Source organism: Ricinus communis, chromosome 10, assembly GCF_019578655.1.
Source record: "Ricinus communis isolate WT05 ecotype wild-type chromosome 10, ASM1957865v1, whole genome shotgun sequence".
NCBI classification, from domain to species: Eukaryota; Viridiplantae; Streptophyta; class Magnoliopsida; order Malpighiales; family Euphorbiaceae; genus Ricinus; species Ricinus communis.
Window position 1 is genome coordinate 11,651,553 of NC_063265.1, and position 24,260 is coordinate 11,675,812.

At 35.6% G+C, this 24,260-nt stretch overlaps 3 protein-coding genes across 3 annotated transcripts; all 3 read left to right on the forward strand.

Moving 5' to 3' along the window:
- The first annotated feature begins 128 nt into the window (after positions 1-128).
- On the forward strand, positions 129-4,421 carry LOC8288454 (probable nucleolar protein 5-2). Its single transcript, XM_002512231.4, has 9 exons — positions 129-283; positions 633-736; positions 996-1,037; positions 1,334-1,513; positions 1,610-1,774; positions 2,426-2,626; positions 2,894-3,391; positions 3,477-3,611; positions 3,695-4,421. Exons 2-9 carry the CDS (start codon positions 659-661, stop codon positions 4,121-4,123), a joined length of 1,728 nt encoding a protein of 575 aa, XP_002512277.2. The 5' UTR covers positions 129-283; positions 633-658; the 3' UTR covers positions 4,124-4,421.
- Positions 4,422-5,966: 1,545 nt separating this feature from the next.
- Positions 5,967-11,541, forward strand: LOC8288455 (probable serine/threonine-protein kinase At1g54610). The gene is made up of 8 exons (XM_002512232.4): positions 5,967-6,258; positions 6,763-7,191; positions 7,499-7,783; positions 7,906-8,223; positions 8,921-9,148; positions 9,528-9,628; positions 10,297-10,414; positions 10,869-11,541. Exons 2-8 carry the CDS (start codon positions 6,829-6,831, stop codon positions 11,169-11,171), a joined length of 1,716 nt encoding a protein of 571 aa, XP_002512278.2. The 5' UTR covers positions 5,967-6,258; positions 6,763-6,828; the 3' UTR covers positions 11,172-11,541.
- Positions 11,542-11,693: 152 nt separating this feature from the next.
- On the forward strand, positions 11,694-23,705 carry LOC8288456 (protein HASTY 1). The gene is made up of 24 exons (XM_048370191.1): positions 11,694-12,317; positions 13,410-13,511; positions 14,462-14,605; positions 14,683-14,763; positions 14,870-14,939; positions 15,285-15,355; positions 15,445-15,608; positions 15,725-15,796; positions 15,898-16,135; positions 16,242-16,304; positions 16,402-16,692; positions 16,842-16,955; positions 17,093-17,219; positions 17,311-17,480; positions 17,568-17,669; positions 18,055-18,158; positions 18,251-18,539; positions 18,638-18,882; positions 19,684-20,187; positions 20,296-20,590; positions 20,897-21,080; positions 21,317-23,016; positions 23,149-23,320; positions 23,414-23,705. The coding sequence occupies exons 1-22, from the start codon at positions 12,201-12,203 to the stop codon at positions 21,394-21,396; spliced, it is 3,627 nt and encodes a 1,208-aa protein (XP_048226148.1). The 5' UTR covers positions 11,694-12,200; the 3' UTR covers positions 21,397-23,016; positions 23,149-23,320; positions 23,414-23,705.
- Positions 23,706-24,260: the final 555 nt, after the last annotated feature.

A 24,260-nucleotide genomic window follows, 5' to 3' on the forward strand; every position in this document is an offset into this window, starting at 1 on the left:
AAATAGAGTTTAATTTATTTATATGTATCTGTTATATTTTTAATTTTATCACAAATTAAATTATGTTTATGAATATTATTTGCTAATTCCAAATATACCCTACAAGATTTCCTAAACTATCCCCGGGCGGTGTCCGCCGTCCACTGAACAACCGCGAGCATAAAACCTTTTTAAATAATCAATTGAAACGGTGAGTATAAGGTCTGCTTTTGAACTTAAAACCCTAGAGTCTACTCTAGATCCCATAACTCTTTCTCTAGAACAAAATTGCAGTTGTGAAGAGGTGAGCTATCTCCTACCTGGTTTTCAATAAACCTAGAGTGCGAAGACTTGATTTTTTGTCTGTATATCTTTATAGATATTTATACAGTCATTGGTTATCTTCTCTGTGATATCTGCCATATGGCTTCATAGGATTAACTGATATCAGAGTGGACACCCTTTTTCTTTCCTACTGAAAGATATTTAATCTGTTTAAAAGCTTGTTAATATCGGACGCGAGATGGGTTTGGTGAAAACTCAATAAAGTTTGATTTTTTTTTTTCCTTTGCATGGTTGTTTGAAGTAAGGAAATTGAAATGGGTGGATACAAAGTGATCGTAACAATTCGTTTGGTGTGGATTTTTCTGCAGGTTGATTTTGAGGCCTTGAAAGAAAGATGCTTGTGTTGTTTGAGACACCAGCGGGCTTTGCCCTCTTTAAAGTTTTGGATGAAGGGAAACTATCTAAAGTTGAGGTAAAGAGACATAAGATTGTGTGCATCATATTCCTTTTCTCTTGGTTTTTGAATGATGAAAATCTGGTCACTAATGTGAATATGTGTAATTCTCAATTCTGATTCCTCGAATCTTGAATAGTTAAAATATTGGAGAATCGAAATAGCTTATTACATCATTTTCTATGTTTTGTACTTTGAAAAAAATGGATAATTGGGATTTTCTTATGCTCAAAATTAAGGGTTAAAGCTTACTTTCCTATTTGTTTTTCCTTTGCAGGACTTATCAAAAGAATTTTCTACTGCAGACTCTGCAAGAAAGGTCATCTCTATATGATTCTACCTATTTAATCTATATATATGTTTTTGTCTCTGTGCGTAGAACTAATGAAATGGATTTTTTTTTTTTTTATTTAACAAATCAACTTGCGTACCTCTTATGGCATAGCAATCACTACTTGTACTACTTCAGTTGTCCTTTGACATATGTCAAGGAACCTTCTTTTTTGTGCTTAATTGGCATACCTAGATTTAATCTCTCCATTTTGACATGTTATCATTCTTTCTATCTCATTTAGCAATGCTGTAAACCATCTAACTTGTCTTTTCAAATATCAGGTTGTCAAGTTGAAAGCTTTTTCAAAATTCGAGAATACATCGGAGGCTCTGGAAGCAGCAACAAAAATTATTGAAGGAACAGCTAGCAAAGGTCTGCGCAAGTTTTTGCGTGCACATTGTGATGGGGAAATACTAGGTGTGGCTGATTCAAAGCTTGGAAATGCAATCAAGGAAAAATTGGTCTGGTTACATCTCTAGAAAATGATTTTATGGCAACCATTCTCAATTATTGATAGGTATTTCTTTTTTCTAAGTTGGAAGTATCATGTGTTGCAGAAAATAGATTGTGTTCATAGCAATGCTGTCATGGAGTTGATGAGAGGTGTTAGGAGTCAGTTAACTGAACTTATATCTGGTCTAGGTGTTCAAGATTTGGCACCAATGAGCCTGGGTTTATCTCATAGTCTGTCTAGGTACAAATTGAAGTTCAGCCCTGATAAGGTACTTTTGTTTAACTTATGCTTTGCAATACCATAGTTTGATGTCATATCTATGTATCTTCCTGTTGGGACCACATGGTAGTGCTGTGACACTGAATATGATTTCATCTATTGCATGGTGATACTGGATTAAAAATATCGGCAACACTTCCATGTACAAGTAAGTGTATGTCACTGGGTCAAAAAGAAATTATGACTAAAATAAGTCATGTTAACTTGTTAAACATATTCATTGATGATGTGGATACTGTATACAATATCCATATTCTCCTGACCTGCCAAAGAGGAAAACAATACTGCATTGTGCCTTCTTTGCGAGGTAATTTCTTCTAAAGTTGGTATATGAGGTTGTTGATGTTATCTGACTATCGGGATTGTGTATATTTTCCATTCATTTTCTGAGGACATTTCTTTTCTGTTGAAACGAGCCTAGTAAAGCTGGATTAATGGGTCTATGTTAATGAATTTAGTGGGAGGATTTCTTAATAGGTCATCTTTCTTAATTGAAATTTTTGCTGTCTTTTTTGCTGACAAAATATTGTCAGTTTAATTTCTTAGTAATTTTCTTTAGAAGTTATACTTTACAAAGGCGTATTATTTGGATTTTGGGGTGCTGCTTTAGTACTTATTCCATTTCTTTTTCTCTATGTAGGTTGATACAATGATTATTCAAGCTATTGGTTTGCTTGATGACCTTGATAAGGAGCTCAACACATATGCAATGAGAGTTAGGGAATGGTATGGTTGGCATTTTCCTGAACTAGCTAAGATTGTACAAGACAACATCCTTTATGCCAAGGCAGTGAAACTGATGGGTAGCCGTAATAATGCTGTCAAGCTTGATTTCTCTGAGGTAAAGATCTAAATTTGTTTATTTTAATTAAATGGTGGTTCCTGCATGACTGGCTTATGGGGTTTATGCAATCATGAATTCTATTTATTTGCATGTTCTTTTTTTTTCTTTTTCCAGTATATGCTTGCTGTCTGTGGGCTAATGCCATATCCTGGCCAGTGGCTCCCACCTGAACAATATTTTTTGCCCATTTACTTATCACTTTGACAGAGGTGCAAAACCATGCATATAAAATGTTTTACTCATTTTACCATTTAAAATCCATAGGTGCTACCAGAAGAAGTTGAGACTGAACTGAAGGAGGCAGCTTTGATATCCATGGGGACTGAAGTTAGTGAAGTTGATTTGATAAATATCAGAGAACTCTGTGACCAGGTTTTATCTCTAGCTGAATACAGAGCTCAACTGTATGATTACTTAAAAAGCAGGATGAACACCATTGCACCGAATTTGACTGCTCTTGTTGGAGAGCTTGTTGGAGCTCGCTTAATTGCTCATGGGGGTAGCTTATTAAATCTTGCAAAGCAGCCTGGGAGCACAGTTCAGATTCTTGGGGCTGAAAAGGCTCTTTTCAGAGCTCTAAAGACAAAGCATTCAACTCCCAAATATGGTCTTATTTTCCATGCGTCCTTAGTTGGCCAGGCAGCTCCTAAGACAAAGGGGAAAATTTCAAGATCACTTGCTGCTAAAGCTGCACTGGCAATTCGTTACGATGCTCTTGGAGATGGCGAAGATAATTCTCTGGGACTGGAACACCGAGCCAAGGTACTTCAAAAGTTTTTGCCAATGTAAAGCTTCTTCTTTCCATTTGGATTTGGGGAAAAATTTGTTTATATGTTATAATCTGCAGCTTGAAGAACGGTTAAGGAGCCTTGAAGGGAGAGAATTGAGTCGATCTGCGGGATCCAATAAAGGCAAACCAAAAATAGAAGCTTATGACAAGGATCGAAAGAAGGGAGCTGGGGGATTGATAACTCCTGCCAAGGTCCATCTTTTAAAAAAAAAATTTACTCCTAGGTTTCTCTCACATTTTGCAGGCAAGGAATAACACTTTTGTGCTTTGTGCAGGCTTACAATGCTTCTGCTGATGCTGTTCTTGAGCAAACACCAAACTCCACGTCTGGGACTGGGGAAGAAATTGTCCCAAAGAAGAGAAAGACAGATGCCGAACCTCTTAATGAGGGAGTAGCACAAGAGGCTCCAGTTACTGGTGAGCAGAAGAAAGAGAAGAAGAAGAAAAATAATACTGAAGAAGAGGAAACAGCAGTGCCAAATGGTGGAAATGGAACCACTGAGCAGGAAGATGAAGGGGAAGCAAAGAAAGAAAAAAAGAAAAAGAAGAAACATAAAGGCGAAGACAATGATGTGCAGAATGAAAATGAGAATGTTGATGCAGGAGAAAAAAGGAAAAAGAAGCGAAAGCATGCTGAACAAGACGAAGAAACTAAAACACCAAGCAAGAAGAAAGATAAGAAGAAGAGAAAAAGTGAGGTATAGGAAAACCTGGAAGGTTGAGGTTACTGGCTGCCCAGCAATTTTGGAGAAGGAATTAGGCAGTAACTCCACACTGCTATAAATTTACTGTATAATTTTTTTTATATTTTTTTTTTGTTTTCCTTGGCTGATCTCGTTTCTTAGCTTATTTCTATATCCTCTAATTTCTTCTGGATGTGATAATGAGCGGTTCTGTTAGAATTGGATATACTATGAGAATTATATTTTGCAATTCACTTGCACAGTAGTAGTCTGCTGCTCCCCAGTTCAGGAATTGAAACTGAAATGGGTTTATAGTTTAGTTTTGTGTTGAAAGAACAAACCATTAATGAAATTCAGTGATTAAATTAATACAACACTTAGTTAAAATGGCTGCATTGCCTTTGATAAATAATTAATAGTTGAGATGTTTTGTTCTTAAAGAAATAAAAAAAAAAATAGAACAGAAAAAAATAGTTGAGATGTCTTGACATTTTCTTGCAGAGAGTATGCCTACACAAAAATTTATTTATTGTTGGATGGTATGCTGAAAGTGATAGGATCAGAATAGGAACAAAGCAAGTGCAGAAGCAAACAATGGATGGAAGTTGAATTGATTAAAACTTAAAAGAAAGCACATGTCCATTGAATTGCACCATCTGCAAATTCTCTTTGGTGGGGGTTGATAGTGATATGTATCTCTCCTAAAATCAAATTTGTGTTTAAAAGAAAACTCTGTTGCATAATTTTCACTTGTCAAACTAATTAATTAATACTCTTGAACTAAACAACTTGTTTTTATAGAATTCTTTTATTTGACAAGCTTATAATGATAATAATAAATTGTTGATTTGAATGAGGTGGTGGATCAAATTAAGGGGACAGGCCTATCTTTATTTCTTATTCTATTAATAAATAAAGAACTTAATAGCAAATTATTATTATTTTTCTCTGGTCAAATTACTTTTGTACAAGCTGTTTCATTATGAGGGAAAAGATAAAGAAAAGGGTAATGGGTAGATCCATCATTTGAAAGGAAAAGCCATTGCACCATTTGATTTGAAATAAGAATATTTTTGACATGGTTCTGTCAATATTCATGTGTTAAACCTTTTACCACATTTTCACTACTAAGCATTAATTTTAAATTTATGTATGAAAATAGCTCTTCCTTACCATCCACAAAATATTCCTTTCAATATCAAGAAAAGAAAACAAGTTGACCTCATAATTGACAGATTATAGACCTTACATGATAGCTTTACTGACAAAAAAAATGTATATGATTAAATTAAACAATAAGCTTAGACAGATAATCTGTACTACTAAACTTATTTTGAGTTAGGTCAGTTTAAGACTTTATGTTGTTAATTGATTAGGTTGTTTCAATAATGGTCTCTCACCTTATGATAAATGGTCTTACTAATTATTATATTTCCTTATTATTATTTTTTAAAATTATCTTATTTTTATTTGTTTTAGAAAATTCACAATTTTAGTTCATAGAATTTCAAATATCCCCTTTAAAGAATTTCAAATTACTCAAAATTCTTATATTATTATTTTAAAGTTACATAATGTGTATATGAGTTTAATATGCACTTCAAATTCAATTAATAAAAGAATCTATAAATTTTTAATTTCTTTTATTAATTAGAGAAATACCATAATAAATTCTCTTAGATTTTTCTCACTATCATCAATCAATAGTAATAAAAGTTGGACACTTTATAGTGAATATAGGAAAAAAGAAAAACTGTGTATTATACAGTCCCTCAATTGGGAAGAACTCTAAATCTTCACCATGTTACTATTTGTAACTTTAAAACAAATTATTAAAATTTTCTTTTGGGAATAAAACATGCCCATTAATTTAAGAATGAAAATCCATGAGAGAGAGAGGGAGAGAAAAGGAGGCACAGGGGTTTGACTTGGAAGAGAACAGGAAAACCAAAGGCAAAGGGCAAATTGATCTCTTTGCTACTGTTTCTCTTTATTCTTTTTTTGTCTGAGAAAGGAACCAACAACACCCAGAAAAAGAAATCCGAATGACCCAAGAAAAACCAAAAACTAATACTTCCAATACAGCAGATTGTTAACATATACTACAAAACTTACTCTTCCCTCTCTCTCTCTCTTTTCACTCAGATTCAATCCAAGTAAGTATCTCTGTCTCTCTAAACATCACTTTCTTCAGCTATCTCTCTCTCTCTCTGATTTTAAAGCTCTTTCTCTTGTTCTTGTTAGTTCATTTTTCCTTTCAATTTTGTTCTTAAAGCTTCCATCTCTCATTTCTTTTATCTTTCCCCCCCCTCTCTTTTGTTAGATCATTTTTTACTTTTTTCTATGGTTAATAATCTCAGAAGCTCCAATTCTTATGACTGGGTTTGTGATTTGGGTGTATTTATTATTAGCTCATATGGCTGTGGTTATCATTTGAGCTGTAATTTCAAAACCTTTTTTTTTTTATTTTATCATTTTGACTATTTTGAGAGTCTTGAATCTGAAAAGATAAGGATTTGATTTGCTTGTTTTATTTGTTTAATACGATTTTCACTTTGATTAGTTGTGTTTGTTTTACTTTTGAACTTCATACTTTCAGATCAGACAAAAACAGTAATTGAGTTGCTTTATGCTTGGTGATCATTTTTTTTGATATGCAGTGATTAGTTGCCGATTGTGAAGAAATCACATGGAATATGATGAGGAATGATGCTTAGATTTAAGAAATGGGGTGTGTTCTAGGTAGAGAGGTATCCTCTGGCATAGTTTCAGAGTCTAGAGAGGTCAAGCACCCGAGTGTTGAATCCAGTAGAACACTAGACAATGATTCTGCGACAAAGACTGATACTAGTAGTTTTGTTGAGATTCAAAATGAGGAGTCCCAGAAAGAAGATAAAAGCGAGGGAGATAAAAAATCTAAGGCGGAGAGGAGGAGGTCAAGGCCAAACCCTAGGTTGAGTAACCCACCAAAGCATTTGCGTGGTGTGCAGGTTGCAGCTGGATGGCCGCCCTGGCTATCAGCAGTGTGTGGGGAGGCTCTCAATGGATGGATTCCACGGCGGGCTGACACATTTGAGAAGATTGATAAGGTCTGTGTGATAATGGTTTGACATTTTTTTATGATGCAACTTTGGTGGTTCTGAAACTAATTATGAATCTATGGATAGTTTGGTCAATTCGCACCGCTAAATCTTATGGAAGTTCTGTTATACATGATATAACAATGTGGTTCTTAAAACTAAACTCATAATGACTCTGAGTTTACTTCAGATGAGAGGAAGATGTCATGATCAAACGCATTTGAGCTTGTTCATTCATTGTTGAGTTTTATCTTCTCTAATTTTTTATGTGTTTAGAGTTAATAATGTTCTTATTTCTATTGATTCTTGATGGTAGATTGGGTCAGGAACATATAGCAATGTGTATAAAGCTAGGGATTTGTTATCGGGTAAAATTGTTGCCTTGAAGAAGGTTCGATTTGATAATTTGGAACCTGAAAGTGTGAAGTTTATGGCAAGAGAGATCCTCATTCTGCGGAGACTGGACCATCTGAATGTTGTAAAATTGGAGGGTTTAGTTACATCCAGGATGTCATGTAGTTTGTACCTGGTATTCGAGTACATGGAGCATGATTTAGCTGGACTTGCAGTGAGCCCAGGAGTAAAGTTCACAGAGTCACAGGTAAATCCAAATCTGTTTTGAATTCACTATTGTATCTGGTCCCTATTCTTGCACAGAGAAATAGCCATAAGAAGAGTTGTTTTCATTTACTCTCTACTATGTGCCATCTGTTCATATTTCAGGTTAAGTGTTACATGCATCAACTATTATCTGGTCTTGAGCACTGCCACAACCGTGGTGTGCTACATCGTGATATCAAAGGATCAAATCTTCTTATTGACAATGAAGGAATACTTCGCATTGCTGATTTTGGATTGGCATCTTTCTTTGATCCCAATCACAAGCATCCAATGACTAGTCGGGTAGTTACTCTATGGTATCGTCCTCCTGAACTTCTTCTTGGGGCTACAGATTATGGTGTTGGTGTCGACCTCTGGAGTGCTGGTTGTATATTAGCTGAGTTATTGGCTGGAAAGCCCATTATGCCAGGACGTACTGAGGTAAATAATACTTTATCGTTGGCTTCTAATTTTCAGGAGAACTTTCATTTCTATTAATACAATTTTATATAATAACCTTTTGTCTATCATGATTTTTACCTTCTGAGTCAATTTAATTCCCAAAACTTGAAGGTAAACCACACTTATCTGATGATGTTGGTAGTTGGATAGGAGCTAGTGCTAGGGCAAAGCCTTTGCAGTTCTGGTTAGGGTTGCACAAAAGCTTTGAGTTTTGTTTTAGGCAGAAAAATGGTTGGATACAAATATGTTATAATGCTTTAAATAATGGGATGTGGAGGCTAGCTGAAATATTTGACGGGTTACTAATGAATGACATTATCTATAAGGAAACTAATGAAGGATATCAATATGAATGCAAAGGATATGCTAGCTGAATTGGTTTGATCGGGCATCTTGCTAGTTATAGTAATTCTTGGTCTTGATATGTTTCTGAAAGTTCTCCTGAGATGCACAAGCACGCACAGACCATGGATATAGGGGCTTTAAATCCTCCCGAAGATATATCCCAGAATGGTTTAGAGAAAACGGACTTACATAAAAGACCTTAATTAGTTTGTGATAATGACTTAGTTGAGTTGACATATTTCTGCTTTCTGGTTGCACAAATTAAGTTGATAAATTGGGATGCATACCGTATTCTTCAAGTCTAATGATGATTGTTTCCTCAATGAGTCAGGTAGAGCAATTGCATAAGATATACAAGCTATGTGGTTCACCTTCAGATGAGTACTGGAAGAAATCAAAGTTACCGCATGCAACCTTATTTAGACCTCGAGAGCCTTACAAAAGATGCATACGAGAGACATTTAAAGATTTTCCACCATCATCACTTCCTCTCATTGAAACTCTTCTTGCAATTGATCCAGCTGAACGTCAGACAGCCACAGCTGCCCTAAAAAGTGAAGTAGGTTGTCTTTTTCTATAGTTGTATTTGATGTTGTCTTCCAACATGTATGGTGCCTTTTATTACTGCAATCAGAGAGTTAGAGGTAAACTAACCAAAAAAGAAAAAAGCATTGCCTAAAGTCGGAGGCTCCAATGCTGAGACCCCAATTATGCAAATATCTCTTGAAATCCTAAATTCAAGTTTATAATGAAAAGTTTGTGTTTGATTTATTGTGCCTTTTTTGTTCCTAAATTCAAGTTTATAATCAACTTTGTGTTTGATTTATTGTGCCTTTTTTTTTGTTCTTACATGGACACGTAATATCTTATATAATTTATACGAAAAACAATGTATCAACCTCCCTTTATCATTTCTTTTTCACTTTCTATTGATGCAGTTCTTCACAACAGAGCCTTACGCTTGCGAACCTTCTAGTCTCCCAAAATATCCCCCAAGTAAGGAGATGGATGCTAAACGAAGAGATGATGAAGCTCGAAGGTGGCTCTTTAGACCTTCATTTGTTTTTATTATATCTTATCGTGCAATGTTTAGAATCTCCATGTGTGCGCTGATGCGTGTAAAGGGCATACTTGCATATCTATTTATAATCGATAGCGACATATAGAGATGTTATTCCCATAATGCAATTTGCTCTTATATCCAAGTAATAAGGAGAGAAATTCTTCTGTGGAAAGTATGAATCTTAGACCTCAGTTTATTTCAAGGCAAATTTTATTAAAAACACCAGTATATCTGCAACTCAGGATTAGTCTGATTCAGAATAGATTCAAGAGGAATTGCATGATTGAAATAAATGGTGGGCTTCAAATAATTTTTTAAGATTAGTTATGCAAAGCAATTAACTGGTTTCATTTCTGTTTACCATTCTGTCCCCACTGTGCACTTATTCACATCCATTCATGGATACTCCCTAAGACAGGATTTAATACAATTATAATCATTTCATTTTGTTTCTAGATATTATTATTTTCTTTGTCCTTTTGTTTTCTGTTCAATAAAGAAGAAAATGATTCATTTTCCAATGCAAACAAATTTTGGTCCATGCTGCATAATATCTGTGTCTTTTGTGCGTCATTCTTGTTAGCATCCCCTTCTCTGATTAAGTAATGTATGTAATTCTTTTTTTTTTCTGGTATGATTCATAGGCAAAGAGCTGCTGCTAAAGCCCAGGGTGATAATTCAAAGAAACCGCGGACACGTGATCGTGCTCCTCGGCCAATGCCTGCTCCAGAGGCCAATGCAGAGCTTCAATCTAATATTGATGTATGTTTGAGAATTATCAATTGCATTTTTGTATGGATGCTTTTGCTTGCAAATTCTTGGATGATCATAACCTGTGATTTTAGTTTTGTCATGAAAGAAGTAGCAAATAACTCAAGTTATCGCTGAGTAGAAGCAGTGATAAACTAGTGTTTATACCTTTGGTGTCCTTTCCTTTTGCCACTAATTTTGACCAAAGAATCCACTCACCACTGCCAGTTAGGAATTCTGTTATTTTTATTCTGGAAGACAAGTTATTGTTTCAGTTTTGAATGAGCTTTAGGTTATTGGTTTGGTATTTCATCATATATGCTGAGTCTACCTCAGTGCGGATTTGAGGTTGTTATTGAGTCACATGGAGCAATCTAGAATCAGCATTATTTTATTGAATGACTGGCGTTTGGTTTTGCTTTTATGTGCTTGAATTGTTTACAAAGTTGTTATCTTTCTAAAACAGAGGAGACGGCTGATTAATCATGCGAATGCAAAGAGCAAGAGTGAAAAGTTTCCTCCACCTCACCAGGATGGGGCGCTTGGCTATCCTATAGGAGCATCTCAGCATATTGATCCTGCATTTGTTCCTCCTGATGTCCCATATAGCTCCACTTCGTTCACCTATTCAAAAGAGCCAGTTCAAACATGGTCAGGACCATTGATTGACCCCGCCAGCGCTGGCGGTCCACGACGAAAGAAAAATGCAGCAGGCAGATCAACAGGAAACTATATAGATCGATTAAAGGGGAAGCAAAGCGTGGCTTGAATACATACATTGAGAATCCAGACTTGTGAAAACTGGCAATTGCCTATACATGAAAAGATGCTGCCATTTAGTGCAAGTTTGCTTACACGTGAAAAGAGAGATAATACAACTTCTATTTGATTAAGAAGAAAAAATTGCACTTTTGGGGGTGGAATCAATTTTTCCATACTTTTGTTTTCCATTTTCATGATAGAAAAATTCGTTTCTTTTCTATTGGGATGGTGATAAAATTCCATTGATGTGTATATTTTTGTTATATTTTATTTTTTCACATTTTTAAGGTTCCTCTGTGTTGAGACTAAGTTTTGTCTAATTTAGTGGAAAAAAATTAATAAATTCTCAGGAGCCCTTGTTCTTCTGTTTTTCCTTCCCCCTCCTCTCTATTACAACCCATTAGATTAATCCTTTCACTTTCAGTCAGAAGATTAAAAAAATTCTTGTAACACTTCTAACATTTTAAACTCGGTTACATTATATGGCCGAATGACAGTTCTAAATTCTTCGTTTTTTCGTTTGGCAACTGTTGAAGGTTGAACCGTGACGCCTGTAGTCTACTCCTGAAGGGGCAGTTTTAAATTCTTGAATTTTTACTTACAAAATACCATGCAACATACGTTAGAGAAGGTCGGTCACCTTGTTCTCCAAGTTTGTCACTTTAATATTAAATTTAGAAAAGGAAAGAAAAGAAAGAAAAGAAGAGAAAAGTAATATACACAATTAAGAAAAAAAAAAAAAAAAAAAAAGGGGAGAGAGAGGGAGAAAATAAATCAGACAGAGAGTGGACATGTGAATATGCGATGCGAGAGATGAAAAAACCTCAGCTTTAAAACCCACAAAAACGCTCTCAAGAAAATAATAACAAAACAATAAAACCCCCCTTCTTCTTCTTCTCTCTTTCTCAAAATTTGTCATATATACTCTATCCTTCACATATACAAATAAAATCCTCAATCTTTTACCTTATTGCTGTCTCTCTCTAGAAAATCCAAGAAAAAGAAAAAGACTCTACCTTTTAATTAGTTGCTAATAATGGAGGATTCAAATAGCAATAACATAACAAACAATGTGGCAAGAGCCATTGTTGCTGCTCTTGACTGGAACTCTACTCCTGATGCTCGCAAAGCCGCCGTTTCTTTTCTTGAATCCGTACGAACTCCTGATAAATGAACGCCGGTTACTAGTTATTTTAATGCCTTACGTTAATCTCTCGACCCAATTTTTTTTTATTTATTTTGTTACAGTGAAGGGAACTGTTTAAACTTAAAAATGGTAAATTGACTAACAAATTGTGGAATTCATTAGTGATTTGATCGAGTTTTGGGGTTTTAGGAAATGGGTGTTAGGTAATTATTAGGTTTTTGTAGCTCTTTTATCTTGCTTCTGTGCTATTTGCACTTCTTCTTTTTTTGCTTTAGGTTCTTGTAGCTTTAACTTGATTAAGTTTTGGGAAGTTATTATTAATTTGGCTTGTTATGATGTTCATTATCTTAGATTTAATTTTCCAATATCAAAACAAACTAAAAAGGATGTGATTGGCTTATTGCTCAAGGCTATTTTTATTATCTCAAGAGTTATCAAGTAGACTGAGCTCATTGAAGTTGGTAACTTAAGTCGTGCTGTTGTAATTTTTACTGTAAATATCAGAGCAATTATAATTTTGTTGAGCTTTTGTGGCTTATATTTTTCAGTGCGTTGTGTTGGATATTTGGAAACATGAAGAGTTATGTGTTAGATGAAAAATGAATTTTAGAGGTTAGCAGAACTGTCAGAGCAATTAGGTTCTTTTAGACATGATTTCGTGCATTTATGCTACTAAAATGTATATTTGGATTCCGAAGACATGGATACCATTCCCGAGTTGTATGCCATTATGGAATCTAGTCGAGTTGAATATTAATCTTGAAAATGATTGGAAAATTTGATGGAGTTTCATGGTCTCAGCAATTGGGCTGATTATGAGGGTTGCCTTTTGGTTAAATGGATATGAAGTTATGAGAGGGCATTAATTTGTTTTGAATTGATGTTTTTGTGGTTGATTTATTGAATTGTTGATTCCCTATCCTTTTCTGATTGTAAATTTTTCTAATTTTAATTCTTTGGTGAAAATTTTCAATCGGCCTTCAAGAAACATATTTGTATTACCATTATTAGCAAGAATCACTTTTGAGTTTTCTGAAGTTCCTCTGCATACAAGTTGTACTTCACCTGGAAAATTAATCCACTCTTTGATATGTGCAGATAAAAACAGGAGATGTACGCATTCTGGCAAATACATCGTTCCTTCTTGTAAAAAAGGATTGGTCTTCTGAAATCCGGTTGCATGCTTTCAAGATGCTGCAGGTTCACATTATATAGACTGCTCTTTCCTTTCTTGTGGAGATTTTTTGATGCTCTGTTGCATATATATAAACTGTTATAGTCTAATAGAAGATCTTGAAACACACTCTTCTTTACTATGAGGAGAAGATCTTCACAAAGAACACCATAGGATGCTCCTTCCAATTTCTTTTTAGTTCCTTGTTTCCAAATGTACAAATTTAGCATGAGAAAAACTTCCATTGGGGCAAAAATTTCAGGGAGCCAACCCTTTTGTATTCTTCACTTTTGGTGTGGAGTAGAAATTTGTTCGTCACTGTTTGATGTCTTTTTGGCGATAGTTGACTGCATTTCTTCTTTTATAAAATGAAAATAATACCTTCCCTCAGGCACATCTCAGTTCTTTTCCAAAGTAGAATTGATGTATAGACTGTCCCTGGTTCAAACTTAGATGTTTTTTCACCCTTGATCCTGTGGGTAAGAGAAGACCCCTCTCTTTCTCACTCGAAAATGGAATCCCAAGATTAGACAATATTGTTTCTTTGTAGTTGATGATGTGTGGATGAATATAGAACGAATTTCATGCAGGTAGATATTATTTGATTATGTACTTTATTGATAAAATTTTCCCAGAGGCTTGGAATGTTTTTGATGAAAGACAATGAATCTTTAATACATCCATGACTCACTTTCTCTAGGTTGACATGCTGTTAGGATAAAATATATACTAGCTCCTTGCATATTTTTCTTTGTCAACTAAATTCAGGATCGAGCAAATATACATTAAGTTGAAAATAGATGCAAAATGTAACCTGATATTTAGCCACATATATGGGAACTTTCAAGGGCTTGCTGATGTTCAGAATTTCTATTCTCCGTAGGGTCTTCAAAATCTATCAAAGTAATTGATGAATCTGTGGTTGCTTGGAGTTTGACCACAATTAGATAGCTTAAACACATGCATTTTTCTGCAGCATTTGGTTAGGTTGCGATGGGACGAATTAAGCCCAATGGAACGCAGGAATTTTGCAAATGTTGCTGTTGAATTGATGTCTGAGATTGCAAATTCTTGTGAAGAATGGGCTCTTAAAAGTCAGACAGCTGCCCTTGTTGCTGAGGTTCTAAGCATACCATTGGAATCTTTTGCATGCTGGCTTACATGCAGTCCAGTACTAACACTGTTTATCCTGTACAGATTATTAGAAGAGAAGGTGTTGAACTTTGGCAAGAGCTTCTTCCATCTCTGGTTTCCCTATCCGGCCAGGGTCCTGTTCAAGTATGCATAGCCCTGTCCAGTACATTTTCTTTTTGAAACCGTGTTTGCTTTATTCTATCTGAAGTATGCATCAGATGGTTCTACTGATGTTTTTCTCTTGTATCAGGCTGAGTTGGTTTCAATGATGCTGAGATGGCTTCCTGAAGATATTACAGTTCACAATGAAGATTTAGAAGGTGGATCTTGCCGTAGTATAACACTTTATAATTTGTATTCTTTGCACGAAATATGTGTAATATGTGCTAAGGAAATTGAATATTTTGAACTTTTAATACTCTGAATGAAGTGGACTAATTAGTTGATTTCAATTTTATATTCAAATTTCTTAGGGTTTACTCCCTGGGTCGATTGGGATCCCGTTCTTTTCTTTTTAAATTTCTCCTTTTTTGCTACCCCTCCTTTTACACAACTGCTTAATTCATTTTGGTCTCAAAGTTGTATGTGAATATTATAACTTTGTGTTATACTTGCATTGCCGCTTACCTCTGTTATCTTGTTTCTCAATGTAATTACAATTCTAGGTGATCGGCGCAGGCTTTTGTTACGGGGGCTTACCCAATCCTTGCCTGAAATCTTACCTTTATTATACACTGTATGCTTCCAACTTTATCTTCACTGTGACGCTCTCTCCTTCTGTGTGTTTGCGCACACATTATTCAAATGTTCTCATTTTGGGCACAGTTACTAGAAAGACACTTTGGAGCTGCTTTGCATGATGTTGGGAAGCAACAACTGGATGCTGCAAAACAGCATGCTGCCACAGTAACAGCTACTCTGAATGCTGTTAATGCATATGCAGAGTGGGCTCCTTTGCCTGATCTAGCTAAATATGGAGTAATTCATGGGTATGATAACTCGTTGTACCTGATTGCATATCGTTACTATTGATTGGTGTCTCACTTTCTCCATTGTCAATGTGCCTAACTTTGTGCAACCTCTCTCTCTCTTCCCCTCTTCCCAGGTGTGCTTTTTTACTTTCTTCTGCTGACTTCCGTCTTCATGCTTGTGAGTTTTTCCGACTTGTCTCCCCAAGGTATGCCTTCTATGTGTTTGATGTGTTAACTATTTACATTCAACTTTTTCCCTCAGTGCTTTTTGTGATGACTATTGTGTGGTATGGAATGAGAATTGCAGGAAGAGACCTGTCGATGCCTCTGCTTCTGAATTTGATTCTGCAATGAGTAATATCTTTCAGATTTTGATGAATGTCTCCAGAGAATTTTTATACAAATCTGGGTCGAGTGCTGGGGTTGTAGATGAGACTGAATTTGAGTTTGCAGAATATATCTGTGAGAGTATGGTATCTTTGGGGTCTTCCAACTTGCAATGTATTTCTGGTGATAGCAATATGCTCTCTCATTATTTGCAACAGGTTGTTAAACTTAACATGTAGATGTATGATTGGCAATTTGGAGTTTTTATGCAAGGAATATGGATCTTTCTGCTTTCGAAGAACTAACACTTTCATACTGTTTCAGATGCTGGGGTTTTTTCAACATTATAAGCTAGCTCTTCATTATCAATCTCTGGTCTTTTGGCTGGTGGGTGGAATTTTTGGATGTTAGTCTTACAAGCTGACTTGTCGGCACATTTACTACTGTTATTATTACTGTTAATATTATTATTGCTTTCTTATAGGCGCTAATGCGAGATCTGATGTCCAAGCCAAAAGTTGTTGCGCAGCCATCTGGAGATGTTTCTGCTGTTAACAACATGGGCCCTGGTTCTGGGCAGGTTGATAATGAAAAGACAAAGATTCTAAGTCTAATAACTGATGACATTTGCAGCACAATTATGGATATCAATTTCCAGCGCATGCTTAAAAGAGAAAAGGTGTTTCCTGGATCATCTCTTTATCTTGGGACATTAGAGTTATGGAGTGATGATTTTGAAGGAAAAGGCGATTTCAGCCAGTATCGTTCGAAGCTGGTAACTTCTACATGAATGCTTTTTCTTCTCTTTTATCATCTTAAATCAACCTTCTTCCTTCTTGTTCTCTCTCTTTTTTCTTTTGTCTTTGTTATTGTTTAGTTACTTATATTTGTATTTGTTACTGATGCCATGCTCTCCTGATGCAGTCTGAATTGATGAAGTTTATTGCTATTTTTAAGCCGCTAATAGCCAGTGCTAAAATTTCTGAGAGAATATTTTCAATCATCAAGAGCCTCTTGGTTTCGCCAATGCCTGTTCAGGTTTATTAATAATTTTCTAAGTAGACTTATCGCCTACTTGTTAGGTTTTCAATCTATGGAGTTCATGCTATTCTAGTTACACCTTGTGCTTATGGTGATATTTCTCTATCATGCATATGCATCATGTTTAAATTCAGGAATTAGCTGTGATGGAATCCACACAAGTGGCTCTGGAAAATGTTGTAAACGCAATTTTTGATGGATCAAGTGAATTTGCAGGGGGTAGTCCAGAAGTTCACCTTGCTTTGTGTAGAATATTTGAAGGTTTCTGAGCCATTTCTACCATTTTTTTCTAGATGTTTTGTCTTTGACGTTGAGGCTTACTAAAAAAACCTCTGGTTACTGTATATTGAAGGTTTACTTCAGCAACTTCTTTCATTGAAATGGTCGGAACCAGCTCTTGTGGAAGTTCTTGGGCACTATTTAGAAGCATTGGGTTCCTTCTTGAAATATTTTCCGGATGCTGTGGGCAGTGTTATCAATAAACTATTTGAGCTTCTGACTTCACTTCCAGTTGTTGTTAAGGTTTTTCTTGTGATATCGATATCAATTTTGAAATATATTACTTTTAGAGGACATCAAATTGAGCAAGCGCTTTTACTTGGTTGCTAGGATCCATCAACAAGTAGTGCACGGCATGCAAGACTACAGATCTGTACCTCATTCATTCGAATAGCCAAAACTTCTGACAAAAGCATTCTGCCTCACATGAAGGTGACTATGATTTTACTCTTATTCTTTTTAGCTGCAGCACTCTTCCACTTGTTTGGGAAAATAATTTGACTTAGATATTATTGTATTTGTGCATATTCTACCTGTAGACAGGTACTATCAAATTTGTGCATAATTGTACCTGTAGAAAAATACGCAGGCAAGCCCTTGGAGGCTGTTAAATTAAAAGAGTGGATAGCTCATGTCAAAGTCTTCTGGTTATACAAACTATTAGCTAAAGTGCTTCATAGACATTCTAGATAGACCAGAAAAGGAAGAAGAATGAATGGACAGAATATTAATGAACTTCATAGACCATATTCATGGATGTATTAGAAGATCTGTTAAAGAAGATCTCATATTTGCTTTCTTTTGCTGTTTACTGAAGGGTGTAGCAGATACTATGGCATACATGCAAAGAGAAGGTTGCCTACATCGTAGTGAACATAATCTTCTAGGTGAAGCATTTCTTATTATGGCTTCTGCTGCTGGGTAATGCCTTGCTTACAATGAACTAACTATGTATTTAAACTCCTTTGGTTACATATCATGGCTTATTGGTTTAAGTTCTTAACTGGGTGCAGGACTCAACAACAGCAAGAAGTTTTGGCCTGGTTACTTGAACCTTTGAGCCAGCAGTGGGTGCAGATTGACTGGCAAAATAACTATTTATCTGAACCACTTGGTTTAGTTCGCTTGTGCTCTGAGACACCATTTATGTGGTCAATTTTCCACACTGTGACATTCTTTGAGAAGGCACTTAAAAGGAGTGGAACTAGGAAAGGAAATACAACTTTACAGAACAGCTCAACAAGTACTCTTTTGCATCCTATGGCTTCACATCTATCCTGGATGCTGCCTCCTTTGTTAAAAGTATGTTCTGCTTAATAACCAACAATGTTCCTTTTGTCATTGATATTTTTTGCAATGGAAGCCTGTAACTACTGAAAATGTGGTCTTTTTATTTGCAGTTGCTACGTGCCATACATTCGCTTTGGTCTCCAGCCATATATCAGGCATTACCTGGAGAACTAAAAGCTGCCATGACAATGAGTGATGTTGAGCGTTATGCTCTTCTTGGTGAAGGAAACACCAAATTGCCAAAGGGTGCTTTAACTTTCATAGATGGGTCTCAGATTGACATGAGTAAGGAAGGGTACACAGAAATTAATGAAGCTGATATACGGAATTGGTTAAAAGGCATCAGAGACAGTGGGTAAGTATTGAGTTCTTTTGAGTTGTTCTTTTGACTTCGAGTGCTTTTGAGATGGTTTTTAAATTTATTGTTGAAATTTCTGCTGGAAGTTTTATGTTTGTAATTCTTTTCCCTTCTTCTGTGCTTTATTTCTTCTTTTGTTTATACTTTTTCCATGTGGGTACTGAAGTCATGGTATGTGAGTTCAATTGAGGATTTTATCATTTTCATTTCCAAAACTGACAAGTAGGATTTATTGCTTTTATTATGTTATGGCATATTTCATGAAAAGCATATAGAATCCTGAAGAAATATTTAAAATTAACTGAAGCTTCTTATCATATAAATGACCATCATAGATCAGTTGTTTTACATGTAAGGGCATCATAGCATCATTTCTATAATGAAGAGCACCTTAAGAAATACTCAAATGTAAATAGTAAAACATTAGTGGTATAGATTGCTAATGCTTTCATGTTCCACTAAATATGAGACAGTCCAAGTTCATATGTAAGGTATGCACTATGAGCTGGATCTATGATCTCTACCCACAACTCTGTTGTTCTAATCAACATAGATAACTCTAGACTAGGTAGCATGACAAAATAGTTTTGCAAGAAGAATGTTTGCTCCTTTGGGTGTTTGCTCCTTTGGGAGTACAGATTGTCGTGTGAGGTTTATGCATTTACAATTCTATTCCTTACTGAAAAGAAATAAGCAAAAGAGGAGGGAAGAGGAAGCATCAAGCATATTAACATTTTGTTATCCCAGTTAGGTATCCCTAGTGCAAATTAAGCATTGATGTGCCTTCCACTATTCCAGGTACAATGTCTTGGGCCTATCGATGACCATTGGTGATCCATTTTTTAAATGCTTGGATATTCATTCTGTTAGTGTAGCACTGATGGAGAATATACAGTCAATGGAGTTCAGGCATATCAAGCAGCTTGTTCATTCAGTTTTGATGTATTTGGTCAAATCTTGTCCTTCGGAAATGTGGAAAGTTTGGTTGGAAAAACTCCTGTATCCATTATTTCTCCACGTGCAGCAGGTTCTCATCTTTTCTTGGTCTAGTCTTTTGCATGAAGGTAAAGCAAGGGTGCCAGATGTCCTTGGAATGCTTGCTGGGTCAGACCTGAAAGTGGAAGTAATGGAGGAGAAACTGCTACGAGATCTAACGCGCGAGACATGCTCACTTCTTTCTGCTATAGCTTCACCAGGTGTAAATACTGGACTTCCTTCTTTGGAACAATCTGGGCATGTCAACCGCATTGATATATCTTCTCTAAAGGACTTGGATGCTTTTGCATTAAACTGTATGGTTGGGTATGTCATGTAAATAGGAACTTACTTTTATTTATGGAAGTACTTCTTGCTTTCGTAACTTTCATTTTATTCCTCGAGTCTTGTCTAAAATTTATCATTTCCCTGCAGTTTCCTGTTGAAGCACAAAGGTCTGGCCCTTCCAGCATTGCAGATTTGTTTAGAAGCTTTCACTTGGACAGATAGTGAAGCAGTGACAAAAGTTTCTTCCTTTTGTGCTACAGTTATTGTTCTAGCTATATCAACAAATAGTGTTGAACTCCGAGAATTTGTTTCAAAAGATCTATTCTATGCAATTATCAAAGGCTTGGAGCTTGAGTCAAATGCAGTCATCAGCGCAGATCTGGTTGGTCTCTGTCGAGAAATATATATTTATCTTCGTGATAGAGATCCAGCGCCAAGACAGGTAAATGTTTGTTATCTATGCTGTACGACTGTTTTAGGGTAAATCTTATTGATGGAATGCTAATGTCCTACGTTAATAGCTTTATTATTGTTATGTTTGTTTAGTTTACATCTGTACTATTTGAGAGCTATTCTAAAATAGGAATCCTGTACATAAAGAGGTGCAAGGATGTTTGTAAATATATTACATAGAATTTCGTTTCCCTTATTTCTGTCTATGTCTGACAATTATCCTATTTATAAAGGAACAAAAGCAAAAGGTTATAATCATTGGTAATTGAATAATGTCTTTCCTTTATTTGCTCAGGTTCTACTCTCTCTCCCTTGTATAACAACCCAAGATTTGGTTGCTTTCGAAGAAGCTTTGACAAAGACATCTAGTCCCAAGGAGCAAAAGCAGCATCTGAAGAGCTTGCTTCTATTAGCTACTGGAAACAAGTTGAAGGCACTTGCTGCTCAGAAAAGTGTAAATATCATCACAAATGTTACAAGTAAGCCTTCCAACATCATTATGATATCCTGGTCTATATTGTCTGACGGCATTGTATCTAGGTGTGTTCCCAATGTAATATGCTGCTGCAAAATCTAAATCCATTCTTTGCTGTCTCTAGTAAAAGAATCTTCAACAAATTACTAGTAATTTGTCATCATAATTTATCATGGATTCAGCTATACTTAATAACCCGTTCAAAAGAGTTGTACTTACTGCCATTGGCTATCCTTTCAGCAAGACCTCGAAGCTCAGTCAATGCTGCAGAAACCAGAATTGACGAGGGGGAATCTGTGGGATTGGCGGCCATTTTGTGAGGAACTCCATGCACATTGCAGAGTTGATGTACAGATACATGTTCAACATAAAAAGAAGATATTCGGTTTGACAAATATAGAGGTAGTACACAGAGGCAGGTTTTTATTGCCATAATTTTTATATGCAACTGATCAACCCCCAGCCAAATTGAAATTTGTAGAATATCTGGCATTCCATGGCATATTGCATTATCCTTTGCTTTTGTTGCCATGGGAAGCTGTCTCACATGATGATTACCTTTTTGGTAATTTATTTATTTTTGTCTTCCTGGTCTTGCTTGCTTGTATTTGCAGTTTCAAGCAAATATCAATGTGTATATAATTGCCGTTCACAGCCTTGTTGTCTTTATTTGCTTTTGATTACATTCCATGCCTCTATTTATTTTAGCCATTGCAAGACAATTGGAAAGATACAGTGGCTATTGCGGTCTTCTCCCTCCCTTTATAATTTCTGGATCACTTCAATAAAACCATCAGTGTTGTCAGTGCACATATTTGTAAAAAAGTGTGTTATTTACTATTAGTGTGATGATTAATTAAATATCTATGGAGCTCGTTCTTTATTTCACCTAAACAACATAATAATGATAATGAAACGAGTATCATTATAGTTATATTTTCAACATGGTAACAATGCAATTAATGCTACCGACTGATATGAATTATTTAACTAAATAACAAGCTTATGGCAACCTTCCAACTAAAACAAAGGTACCAATGTAAGTACAATAGTCGTACATTAGGAACTTGTTTGTTTTAGCAGTTCCTAGCTTTGAATGGTAGCTAAGAAGAGTATACCTCTCTATGTTTTTCCAAAAATTTGATGGCAGTTCAAAATAAATTAATTAATAAATAATTATCTTTTTGTTTTCAATTATTGGATTCAATTCATAGATAATTAGCAAAAAAAATATGATTCATTGAGCAAAATCGAAAACTAACCACCATAGTTGCTCAATTGGGCATTTCCCTTATATATTATACAGTACTTGTTAATCTTAAGCTTATTACAAGTTGAACTTTAACGTTTACTTTCCCATAATTCTTCAAATCCCTTTTAAGAATAAATTGTAGTAATCAGTGATGTGAAAAGGATATAATATGTCCTGTCTGAACTGTTTGAAATCTAACGTCACTCTTCCCTGCCAAGGAAAAGAAAGGACTCGCCAAATTGGGAGTTCAGTTTTGCATCGGAAGTTCTTGTTCAGACATTAGTGGTTTGCCTGTGGAAGCAAGTTTACAAATGTTTCTTAACCCAATATCATCAGAAAAGAAAAAAAGAAAAAGTTTCATATATATAGCTTAAGATTTCTACTATAGTATCCAAACCCAAGATTGTAAAAGATCAAAGAAAAAACATTTGCGTAACCCTAAAAATATAGTTTGGGTAGGTCTCAGTATTCTAAGTTTCCTACATATGATAAACTCTCCCTTTCTTCAGGCCCTTGTTTTCTGAAGTTTTACATGTCCACACCAATCGCATTGTGCCACTGCACTACTACGAGCAGTTGATTCCATTCACCATGTGAATATAGTGGTGAAGTTCAGACCGAAAGTGGAACTTTTCTCGGGGGGTTGAACGTTAGGTTTTGAGAGAATGGTGGATAACCCACATTCATGGTTTGTTCTACTTACAAGTCCAAAGTTGTCTTGGAGATTTCAAGAATACTTAGCCATTAAGTTCTTTCTTAATTTCTGTGTCTTGGTAGTCCATAAATATTGTTCCTTTACATTATCATTATTGCATTACAGCAACTACTAAGTTGACAGTATATTCCACCAGAGAGCCCAAAAGCTCATTTCAGGTTAGACCAAAAGGAAACATAAGAATGCCACCAGGTTGGGGACCCCCGCCAGGAGGACCAGAGGGCTGTGGCTGCTTTGATTTTCTCTGTGGTGGCATATGCAGGCTTGCATCCTCTTGGTAAACCTCTTATTTCTCATATTTTTATACCTAAAGCGCCAAGGCTTGCATTGCATTGTCTTTTCTAATTACTCATCTTCTCTTTGTTGGCAGTTTGTATCTCCTGTGCTGCTGCTGCATCTTTGAGAATTGCTGTGGACCAATATTTGGCGCTCCACATGGACCCCACGGTGGCCCACATGGACCTCACGGTGGCCCTCCAGGACCCCATCGGTTCTGATCACCTGATGATCAGTCATGTTATTTCTCATCATTTCTTTATCTGTAGAGATTGCGTTTATGTATGACTCGTTCGTTACCTAGTTTTTGATTATTTATATTACTCCCAAGTGCATTGCTTTTTATGGAAAGGAATGATAAAAGAGGGTCTATTTTGTTTCCTCAAGTTCTGTTGTTACCATTTCAGCAGACTACTAATTGAATGCTAATAGACGGTCTGTTTTATGAAACCTGCACCTACAATGAAAAACAGCTATGGCATTCACAAGCAAGCAGATTTCTTTAATCCGATTAGCAATACCACTCTACTGATAGAAAGTTTACATGAAAGCACTAATAATCTCTTCTAAAAGAACTTGTTCCTTGATATTTATCGCACTTTGACAAGTTTATCAGAAGATCTCACGCAATGAACATAGAGACAGATGAATCAATAAAGAAGCTTGAAGTGCAATATCCAAAAACAGCTCAAAATTAGAAATTAATTCTCGTGTTCGGAATGCCCATAATTTGTTAAGAGTTAATTCCTTCAGCTAAAAGGTTTTATAGAAAAAGAAAAAAAGGAAAACAAGAAAAAGAACATTTCCCAAGAAATTAAATCAGGATTTGACACAATTTTGTAAATTTTTACTCAATTAATTCCTGCGGGTCACATGATTTTTATTACAAACAATCCCCTAAGAAACGATGATTTTCTGAGAGATGCAAATTTCTGCAGAAC